This window comes from Micromesistius poutassou (assembly GCF_964030765.1).
Source record: "Micromesistius poutassou genome assembly, chromosome: 11".
Classification (NCBI taxonomy): Eukaryota; Metazoa; Chordata; class Actinopteri; order Gadiformes; family Gadidae; genus Micromesistius; species Micromesistius poutassou.
In genome coordinates, this window is record NC_140281.1 from 1,986,235 (window position 1) to 1,997,959 (window position 11,725).

The window sequence follows — 11,725 nt, forward strand, 5'->3', positions numbered from 1 at the left end:
TAAAAGAGTGAGAAAGAGCCCTTTCTTTCCTTTACGTAAAAATAAAAACATTTGTAGTCTCACTTTCTCATCAACGGTAAATAATAATATAATGAAATCATTCAAACAAAAACCAGATTTCCCCGTGCTTCAATCAGACCAGATACAACCAATCCTACTTGGTTGAAATGTGAACACTGGCCGGAGACTTTGCAACGTCAGAGAGAAAAGAATAGTTATGAAAAAGGGGAACGAAAGGTCATTTGTAATCGATTGTGTTCATGTTTCGTTGTATTGTATGATAAGTCTATGTAATGAATGTTATACATTTATTTATACATGTAGTTGTTACATTATCGACTAATTTATTCATGTATTGATTTCAATGCTCAGGCTTTTTTGTTTTTATTTTAGTGTCCTACCAATAAAGCTTTATTGAATTGAGTGAGCGAGTGGGAAAGTAGAGATGGCAGGGATGAAACAGAAAGAAAACCATCTCTCCCCCTTTCTCTCACTGCTGTGCAGCCTGACGTCTCCATACAGGTTGTTCACCGCTGCGCCAGGCACACCCCGCTGAGCAGCATCACAGCTAACCCAGCCACCCCTCCTCTGGTTAATCCGCAGAGAACAGTGTGCTCCAGCAGCGGGCACCACTCGCTTGGCTGGCTCGCATGTATAGCGATTTCACATCTGCATCGCATAGTCCTTTGTCCACCCCCTGGACCGCGCGCTTTCTCGGTTATTCTGCCCTGTTCCGCGAAAGAAACAGCGCGCCTGACAACACACACACACACACACACACACACACACACACACACACACACACACACACACACACTAGTGTTTTCGTTTCTGACAGCGAGGAAGAGCCGACAGTAGACATATTCGGACGGTGTGAGCGAGTCCCGACAAGAGCAGCGTTGTGGATGCTGATACACAGACTGACTCAGTGTAATCGCGATGATTGATCTGAGCTCTGAGTGTGAATCACCCGTGATTCACAATCTGCTGACACACACACACACACACACACACACACACACACACGCACACGCACACACGCACGCACATACGCGCGCCATAGGACAAGCAACTTCTCTATTAACTCGCCTTGCGCTGACCGTATTATAGCCAACATACAGGAAGCCTTGGCCTGCCATACACACACGCACGAACGCCGACCTATGACACACACACACACACACACACACACACACACACACACACACACACACACACACACACACACACACACACACACTTCCTGCATAGTGCAGCCATAGTGGCAGCGCCTCTTTATCAAGCCTCATAAACTGGCAGTAAGCAGGTAGCAGGGGGAAGTCAAGCCCTTCAGATCCAGTGTGGGCTTATAGACTTGTAGGTCGTCCTCAAAAGTTTCAGAACCCGGATCCCACCCACCACACCCCGACGGTGACAGCTACCCAGCGAGCTTACACTACTAGTACGGAGTCTGAGGTGTGAACACTCCCCTGACACTATTATACTATACTACTATATACTATTATACATGTACATGTATAAATATATATTCCTATATATATACGAGGTGCTGCCAAGAGAGAACAGCCCCGCGGACAAAACGACGTGTAATCTCCCTCTCCACCCCTGCCCCCGGCCCGTGTCGTCTAATCTCTTGCTCTTCTTACCTCGCTCACCACCTTCCCCAGAGCCATTTTTTGCCAGGGATCCGCCAACTGTGCAAGAGGCATCTCGGCCGCTTCTGGTCGTGCCCGCCGCGGTCACTTTCCTCGCGTCTCCCGCTGGTCCGGACGTGCTTCACTTCGGCTTCTGTCCCCGGGCTGCAACGACTCTAGTCCGGATAACCAACGACGCGGAACCCGCCCCTTCCTCTGGAGAAACCAACGTGAGAATGCGCGAAATCGCTCTCTCGCTGTCTCATACACACAAATACACGCGCGCGCGCACACACACACACACACACACACACACACACACACACACACACACACACACACAAATACACGCGCGCGCACACACACACACAGACTCTCGCTCTCTCCTCCCCCCCACCCCCCTCCTCGCACTTCCGCTATTTCCCAATATGGCGTCCGGTGTCGGTTTACCTGTCTGTCAGACTGCAGTGTCACCGTTGCGTCATTGAAGGGGGCGGGGAAATGTGTGCGCAGGCAGGTAACTACACTACCGCTGAATAATGCACACAAGCAGGCAGTTCAATGTTATCCTCTTCATAAAAGCGACAGATAAACCCTACCGTTATGCTAAATGGTCAAAGTTTACAAGACGGAAGGGCAGGACGGTCAGAACTGGATTAAGGTCAAGGACACCGACTGCCGATCACGATTATGAGGGTCTGCCTAGCAGCCCTACATATGAATACGCTAGGCAGGGAGTCCCATTTATTTAATATTAAAGGATGGGAGGCTATCAGAAAACATTTTCCATTTCTTATTAAGAAATCCATATAATGTTAATCAGAAAGAGAGTCAAAGAGTAAAATATTGAAAGTAAACTTTATTGCAATAAACACTTCAGTCAGTTTCAAACATAAATTGCATAAAAATCTTAAATCTGTACAGCTAATGTATAGCTCTAAGGAGGGAGATGGGTGGACAGTATAGAGCTGTGGTTCTCATCACCACAGAGAGGCAGCAGCCTCTTGAACGGACCCACAGTGGAGCTCCACAATGGGACATTATACCCTGGACCTAGAGGTAGAACCTCTACATCCAGAACCTTGAAGTCCTCCTTGCTTTACGCCTACCATCTGTTAATGCATTAGCTCGACCCAGAGATGACTTCTATTGAGTGGAAACATGTATAGATATACATTATGTCAGTGCCGTTTAGTTCAGTGCAAGGTTGGAGCAAAAATAAATGTAGTCCAAGATTATTTCCGCACCTTGTATACATAAAAATGTAATAATGAGAAAGTGCAACACAACCAAACCGGAAAAACCCGAACAGGGCACATGGTATAAGAGCCAGATCAGAGGACTTAAACAAAATAATCAAATCAATTGTTTAAAGCTGGTTGCATACAAGGAAATACATTTAAATAAACCATGGCCACATATTAATCCCACGGGGTAGATGGATGTGAATATCATGCAGGAATCTGCTTTTTATTTTTTTTTTTGGAATGCAACAGTCCAGCGGTTACACATAATCAATGTCCAAGCTTAAAACCAAAGCCGGTAGTACACTGAACGATAAGCTAAAAATAAATAATAAAGGACACAACCTGGAAAGACCCAGGAGCGAAACACAGCCGCTGGATAGGTCCTAGTTCATAAATAGTAAAGATTGCACTAATCTGACGCAGTCAGGGAAACACTTCACTTTTCATATAGTTCTGATAATGCATCCTTATGAGATAAATATTTTAAATAAATAACACTGATAGCGTCAGGAAACGTTTGGTAAAAGGTGCTCTATGAGGCAGTGGTCTACGGAGTTCTCTAATCTACCACAACAACTCTTTGGCTGGTCAGGTCAAAGGGAGTGGATGTTGGGGGTCAAAGCACAAGAAGAGTTTCATTTAAAAACCATGACTAGATCCACCGCACCGTGGCAGAAGACCCCCACGCAGCCCCCTGGTTGACCTCCCATGTGGGTGAGAGCCAGACGCTTGTGGACCAAGGAGGAAAGGAATGTGAACCACGCAGAGTTTCACAAGAAAGAAAAAAAATTTAAGGATTCATTGTGCATAAATCTAGTGAAATTGTCACTATGTGAACAGGTTTCCGTCTTACTTGAAAAAAAAAAGAAAATGCACCACCTGCTCTGTGTGGGTGGTACATTTGCCAAAGGGGTCAGTCATGAGAAGGAATTTCTGATGTTACGAAAAAAAAAAATACTTTCCTGGTCACGAGTAAACAAGTAGATAAAAGCTGATCTGGCCCAGGGTTAGGAGGGCATCTGCACTTGGCAGTCGGCCGCACTACTTCTGATGAACAGGAAATACACATTGTCACTATGTTCTGATGTTTCACAATGCTACTTTGACCCCGCAGCCTTTGGTGCAACTTCAACATAATACTAAGGAACCCAGTCGACTCCTCACCTCCCATAAATCACTTTGAACAACTGCTTACGGGAAGCCCAGGTTTAAAATGAAACTCTTCCTTCGAGGACTAAACCAAACACTGTGGACGGGGATGAGGGGAGGGGGGGGGGGGGGGTTGGTGTGCGCGTCTAGCTGCTGGACTTGAGCTTGGACCAGGGGTTGGTCCCGCGGACCTCCACGGGAGGCTCGTTGTGGAAGATGTGGTCACACAGGGCTTCCAGCGGGGGCTCGGGGTCCGACGTGGCGAACTGAGCCGCCTCCTCGATCTCCTTCCTGATCTCAGTGTCTATTTCCTGGGGGGCACGGTCAAATATAGCAGGGCCATGAGATAAGCATGACGACACTTCCTGGTTCACATGCACGATAAGGCTACAGGAAGTGATGCAACAATGACACCAAAAACAAAAAGACAAGAACACAAACGTATCTGGCTGAAAGGTCCAAAACACTGAGTGGAAGATCTGAACGCATGCCTCATATGTTTGGGTGTTAGAAAATTTGTTGTATTGCTAAAAAAAAAAAAAATCTTCAGCATTTGACATTTCCATCGATCAGTTGACAGCCAGTGGAAACTGGCGTTCAGAGCGCCCTGCACTATTCTTACGCTCATGAGTTGTAGCAATTAACATAACTCGTGGCTCAAAACACAGGGGAGGACTTGTAGTTCGTGACCCAGACGGCTGTACCTTAAATTCCTCCATGGCGGCCATCTTGTTGCTGAGCATTCGGTCCTTCAGCATGGAGATGGGGTCGCTCTTACTGCGCACTTCCTGGATCTCCTCTCGTGTGCGATAGCTACAGGAAGTGACAAAAGTAGTCAAGACAACACAAGACACATGGGACACTCCAGGTGGCTGTACCTAAAATACAGATATTTGCCAACGTATCATAAACTGACTTTATTGTAATGAATGTATGCATTGTCCTAGCGATTTAGTCATTGAGCACGACCTCAGCTTCCCAACTCGCAAATGCTCATTAGTCTGAAACCTCAGAGTTCATTTTTCAATTTCCATGGGGTGTCAACGGCAGCAGAGCAAAATACCTCTAGACATGATTGGATTGACCTACAACCAATCAGAGCACATCTTTCTAAACAAAAGCTTGAAATGCATTAGTTTGTTCCTTCAGAGACCATACTGTAGTTTGTTCAGTACTGGCGCAATAGCGAATCCAACAGACCGTTCCACATCAGCAGAGATCAGCTAGGATTTGAACAGAAACGCCTCATAGGCAGCCTCTGTAGTCATCATGGGGTGGCTGTAAATCTGTCTGAACAGAAGGGGACCAGACCATCTGCCACAGCAAATAAAACATGAGCTCGCAGATTTGTCTGTTCCCAGGCTAGTAATCATGACCAACATCAATAACAAAAACTACTTTTGTTTCGATATCTATAGCTACTCTGTCCCGTTTTGCTCTGCAACTTTTCACAGCAGAGTGGTGAGAGAAAGACAAGCTGAAGGTATTCAGTGAGAATGGGTTTTTAGCAGGACTGTGGGAGGGCCTGTATGTTTAATGAGGTCAATTGGTTCACACTGACTCACCTGACCCCGGGGTCACTCATGCTGTGGCCATGGTAACGGTAGGTTTGCAGCTCCATGAGGATGGGGCCCTGGGTCATTTGACAACACAGGAGAGTCGGGACGTCAATTCTAGGGTACACTCTTTAACACCCGAGATCAAGAGAAAGTGGGCAGGACACACTTTAACCACACATGAAAAATAAAAATTGGATTAAGGATGTCCATTACTTTCAAACTTAACAAAAAATGCTATCAAGTCTCAATTGTAATAATCTTAAATCCCACTTATTTTGAAAGGATTAACATTGATTTCCTTTGTTCAAGTGTCACAAAAAGTTAATTCAGATGCATGCTTCTTTTTTTTTTTTACATCATAACCCAGTTGGGAAATCATGAGAGTATGTTCTAGCCAAGTGAAGTGAACTGTGCGCCACATAGGATGAACGCCCCTAAACAACTGAATTTTTCACATCTATATACGCAAACTAAAAGCACAGGGGGACAATGAGCCAATGTCACACCGGCATTGTCCTCACACAGCAGGACTCACCTTTCCAGCTCTGCAATGGTCTGCAGCGAACTTGGTGGCTTCTCTGACGGACAGCACGTCCATACCGTCCACCTAGAGCAGGGCGGCGTGAGCCCAGCACATGCAGGAGAGATGAGCACAGCAACCGTTAGTGTTGGTTCAAGAGAAACCCCCAGGAAACACAGAATTTACCGTCCTATAGGCATTTCACATGATACGAAAGTGGTCCGCAATAAAGCGATGGAACCAACGAATACTACTGTAATTTAGATTAATCATTGGCCGAGTGTCTTAACACAACATTATACAGTCCGCAATAAAAGGCATTTATCAGTTGGGTTTCTCTTTACGCAATCATTTTGTTTGCAGAATTATACATGAGCAGCAGAAGACTGAGTGCATGCTCACACCTGAAACTGCCAGGTCAGACATGTCTCGCCTGTTATAATCTGGGTCTCTACTGGCTGGCTGCAGTGTACAGAAAGGCAACCGCCACGCTGCAGCCACCGCCAAAGACCACAAGGTGGTGCTGTCAAACACCAGTCGAAGTATAAATAGCCGTCCATCCAGCTGTACATGTGAAACATTATTTTGAGGAAAGCATGAACAACATGCTGGTCAACATGGCTGTTTCGTGCTGGAGAGGTGGGCCTCTCTCACCCGGAGTCCCGGTATGTAGTCTCCCCTGCGGTAGTAGTCGGTGCTGGCGGACGCCCGCTCCACCGACGTGCCCATGCCGTACTTGTTGTTCTCACAGATGAAGATGCACGGCAGCTTCCACAGGGCCGCCATGTTGAACGACTCAAAGATCTGGCCCTGAGTGGACAGCAGTGATGACGTTACAAGACAGACACATTCAAACATTGGAAAACATTATAATGGAGGGGGAGGGCCCTTGAAAATGCCATCATTTTAGATTTAACCCATCTGTCATTAATTCTTTTATCCCTTTCCCCAACTTGATTTCTGAAAATACTACAGAACTTGAGACAACAAAATGTACGATTGTTAACCTGAACAAAATAAAAAAAATCTCCTTGGCCTCACCTGATTGGCTGCTCCGTCTCCATAGAGCGTAACACACACCTGGTTGTTGCCCTGGTACTTGCATGCTAAGGCAATACCTGCTCCCAGAGGCACCTGGGAAACATACACAGCAGGTTGCGTCATTTCAGCACCACAACATAAAGCAAAGACATGGCCACAATGTTATGCCAATTAGAGTCTTTATGTGGGCTATTGATAACATAACTAACGGCCTGCGAATTGGGTTACCTGTGCGCCAACGATGCCGTTACCACCGTAGAAGTGTGGCGCGTACATGTGCATTGAGCCACCCTTGCCTTTGGCAACGCCCCCTTTACGGCCTACGAATCAGAGATGGCAATCAGTTAAATCCCCCAGCACAAATCCAGAAACATGCTTCTGAAGTGGATTCAAATTACACTTTTACCATGTTAGGTCTGGCCTCATGTCAGCATTACATGAAATTTTATATATATATATATATATATATAGTTTTCTTGCAGAGGGAAACGTAAGAGGTGCATTGTCATTGTTAATGTCACACTTGACCTCAACTGGAGAGTTGCACTCAGAGCTTTGGTTTGCTTTGCCCAGAGCTTTGGTTGCAGATGTATAGTCTCTAGTATAACCGTGGTTACAGACGGCCTCACCGGTGAGTTCAGCCAAGATATGCTTGACAGCCACCCCCCGGGTGTAGGTGTAGCCGTGTGCGCGGTAGGCTGTGATGACGTGGTCGGTGGGGTTGATGGCTGCTTCTATGCCCATAGCGCAGGCCTCCTGTGGGTAAAGGTGGACACCACCATGGTTCAGTTGGGATTCAGATTATGGTGCAGAAACAAGAAGCCATTTCCATTCCAGTAAAAGCACTTAGCTGACGATTGTAGCCCAAGCGATTAACAGCATGTTTGGATAAATGCTTTTGAGGAGAAGGCCTCACTTTAGGATAAGGTAAGCTGCTGGCCATTATCAATAAAAACAGGTTATTTTAAGAGATTCCCAATGCTGTAGCAGTATAAACCACTTCCTCTTTATACCACAGGTAGGGGTTCCCAAGTCCTCATTACAGCAAGCCCTTTACCAGTAAATCTCAGACCAATTCTAATGCACCTCCATTACCACACAGAAAAAAACTAATTCTGCTTGAGTCAACACAAAAACTCAAGTTCCAAACCCAAGAGGCTTGTGAGATTAAGTTTCCGCTACACGTTTACAACTCAAAGACCCGGCACTTTACACGCTGTGATGGACAGTCTAAGGTGGGGATACCTGGCCGTCGTAGAGGTGGCAGAAGCCCCGGATGATCTTCTGCTTGTACAGCTGGTCAGCCTTCAGCTCCATGCGGCGGACGGTCTGCATGGTGCGGTAGTAGTGCAGGCCCTGCTCCCGGGTCAGCTCCGCCTGCCCTTGGGGCCCCTCCTCCAGACGGTGCAGGTCGCATTTCTAGGGTTCAGAACACAGTGAGCGAGGGGGGGGACGGGGGGGAATTCAGGAACCAATAAAGTAGGATCAATTTGAGATGAGAGGTGAGATGTAAAAATTGGGTTGAAACTTTAATTGCCAAAGTCCACCTACCTTGATTTCAAAGCTTGCCTTCGGTGTGAAGTCTGCGAAGGCGCGTGACGACACTACTGCCCTGGCCCCCTGGAGACAAGGGAAGCCCACAAGAAAGTTGCGTAATTATACACAATAACATGCCTACGGCTGCAGCCATATCTAGACCACAATTCATTAAGAAAGCCAGTCCAATTTCCCACTACCACCACGATTGCCTTGCTTTCACACCAAAAGGAGGTGGGTTAGTGAAGGGCCTAGGGATTGGATGTGAGGGTAAAACAGGAACGAGATTGGGGGTTAAAAAGATAGACTCCATGCCCCATCACACACTCTGGGTTCCCCATAATGAGTTAGTCAAAACCAGGATGGAAAGACTGCTGCTAAGCTTTTCCTGGAAAGCTTTGTACCCATGGTAATTTGATTTGACCTTTAGTATGAAGAACTGATGGTTCTTCATACCTCACTCATAAAACAAACTAATGTAGTGATTTACTGGTTTATCATTTCTGAAAATGGTACCCATTCCATTAAGCATGCTGGTCATCACCAAGATTACAGGGTTTAGTTTTGTGGGTCAATTAGCCACATTAAAACGTTCATCCATCCTGGTTCAACATGCAAGAACATGGATAGCTCTACACAAGTCCTTACTGGATCCGATAGCAGTGTGGGCTGCCCTGTAACTAGCTCTGCTTCAGATGCTTTAGTATTAACTGGTGGGGGTTTAGGCGGTTGTCGCTGGGTGGCGGTTGCCAAGGCAGATGCTGCAGGTGAGGTTAAATTGACAAGCTCTGACTGGCCAATCAGCAACTGGGAGAAAAACAGGATCCGACCAGAGCATTAGCAGCAAAGCTATACACTGACCAAAGACGGTACTAATTCTCTACAGGGCAGCTAATAGGAAGGAAATGCAAAAAGTAATACAATTAATGGGGGAAATCAAAATATTAAGGATACTACAACACACACAGGAGTATGAGGACTAATAGCAGCCAAACAGCGTCTGTTTTTTATGAAAATGTATGTACTAAATGTAAATTATACCAATTTTTGGTTGCACATCAAAAAGTCCCAACATTATATAATAGGCCACGTTTCGATTGTATTCTGTATACATGGTTTATGCTGTAAACAATGATACAGGGATGTAAACATTAGCTGCTTGTACATAAATATGGTTGGACGGATTATTACTGCACTGAGATCGATGGAAGAATAAGAACGCATTTCAGGGAATAGCTTAACTATAATACGAAAGCCAAATGGTTGAAAAACAATATACAATATCGTACTGCCTGGATTTTGATCCATAACGTGGCCTAGTGAAGGACATTGGAGGAGAGTAGCACCATATTTTAAATAAGACCGTAGTTTACATAACATCCTGAATTAACAGGATAAAAAACGAGGAGTCCAGGGATGGCCGCACTCTGGACGCATTGGTTAGAGCCGACACAATACGTGGATTGACAGCATCAGCGTGTTTTAATCACAATCACGAGCACAGTGGGTGACTGTTACTTTCAGACAACAGATTGCACATCGGAAAGTGGTCAAAAAGACCAGTGTAGTCTCAGCCATCCACCGTACTGGCTGCTGAACATGAACTACTGAATATGAGGCCATTATGAGAGTGGAGTCACACAAGCCGCTTACCTCAGACACTGTTTGGGCCCCCTAGGGATCAGCGGAGGGGGACGCAGGGTGAGGGGGAGGACAAGGAGGAGGATAAAGAGGGAAAGGATAAGACATGACGAAGCAGGGTATGTGCCTTGACATGAAGAGGTAGAAAGCAAGACACACCGCGGACGGACTGACCACACCAGGGTCCGCACACTTTGCGTGTAAACGCATTGTCTCCCGCTATAGTAACTAGTCTGCCAGGTTTTTTTTTTTTTTCGATCATTGATCGACATTGGTGAACTGTTGGGACAACCAACTGTTCACCAATGTCGACCAACATCGAAAAAAAACAATACATCAGGTCCAGTGTGAGCCCATCGCAGAGATAGCGGCAGTCCGAGCGACGATAGCTCGCGTACAAGGTCAGTTACATCCTAGCTAACTAGTCACCATGTACCCACATGTCTCAGAGTACCTTTGTAACCCCTACACGTCCCCTATGCAACTCACCACATTGCTGCCAGTTATTCTACACAACGCGTTAGAGATGGCGGTTAACATGTTTTTCATGCTACTATTAACTGCGCGGCGGGCAACCAAATGGATTACAGCGAAACGCTATGGCGGCTGGACGTGTTGCTGTTCGTCACCGAAAGCCGCCCCCGCCAAACACACACAGCGGCGCACGTTAGTTCCGGATAGAGGAAGCCGACATACCGCGTAGAAACATTTTGAAGACTTACTGTAAAGAAGCAATATTTCACATTAACACCTTTTTAAGGGAAGTTCTTATTCACCATCCGCCTGAGATACGTCTATTTTTCGTAGTTTACTAAGTAAATGGATCCTTAGTTAACTACATTCTCCATCATGGCCCATGGGTGGTTTAATCCCTCTTCACTGGTGAAAAGCTAATTATGGAAGGCTTCTGTAATTGGTATAACGAGGTACAGCTGTGTGTTTCATGCATTATTGGTTTCCAATCTTTCCTACTTCTGTAACATAAAACATCTCAGAGGATTCCTTCTGGAAGATTTCTTAAAAGTATTTTAAAGAAAATGAGAGGCAATACCAAGGTATGGGTTAGTTCTTTTTAAACATGGTATTAGTTTAGAAGCACATCCATGTTCGTCCTCAGTAATCCGTCCACGTCGACAATCCAATGAGTGTAGAGCTGTCCCGTATCATAAGAATCATATCCAGCCCTTTCACATGAGTATCTCCTATGAGTAACGGAGTCACTCAAGGTTAAGGGGCCTACAGGGCCATGGACCAAGATCCAAGCTAATAACATACAATTAACTTTACCGCGTGATTAACCATCTGTGTCCTTCTATGGCCCAGGAGGGGGCTGACGTTTCCCCGGCCAACCCATTCATCACCCACTGCAATCATCCAAGATAAATGAACTTCATGTGA

General features: G+C 45.9%; 1 protein-coding gene across 3 annotated transcripts; it reads right to left on the reverse strand.

The window, feature by feature from the left end:
- Positions 1-3,101: 3,101 nt before the first annotated feature.
- pdha1b (pyruvate dehydrogenase E1 subunit alpha 1b) lies at positions 3,102-10,939 on the reverse strand. 3 transcript variants are annotated; one of them, XM_084475590.1, is made up of 13 exons: positions 10,817-10,939; positions 10,340-10,360; positions 9,335-9,493; positions 8,702-8,770; positions 8,396-8,569; positions 7,780-7,906; positions 7,379-7,470; positions 7,151-7,243; positions 6,764-6,919; positions 6,125-6,196; positions 5,596-5,663; positions 4,735-4,843; positions 3,102-4,341 (listed from the first exon to the last, which is right to left on the reverse strand). In XM_084475590.1, exons 1-13 carry the CDS (start codon positions 10,874-10,876, stop codon positions 4,177-4,179), a joined length of 1,365 nt encoding a protein of 454 aa, XP_084331716.1. In that variant the 5' UTR covers positions 10,877-10,939; the 3' UTR covers positions 3,102-4,176. The 3 variants fall into 3 exon arrangements, with proteins under 3 accessions (XP_084331716.1, XP_084331717.1, XP_084331718.1); XM_084475591.1 differs by lacking the exon at positions 9,335-9,493; XM_084475592.1 differs by lacking the exons at positions 9,335-9,493; positions 10,340-10,360 and having other exon boundaries at positions 10,817-10,914.
- Between the last annotated feature and the right edge of the window lie 786 nt (positions 10,940-11,725).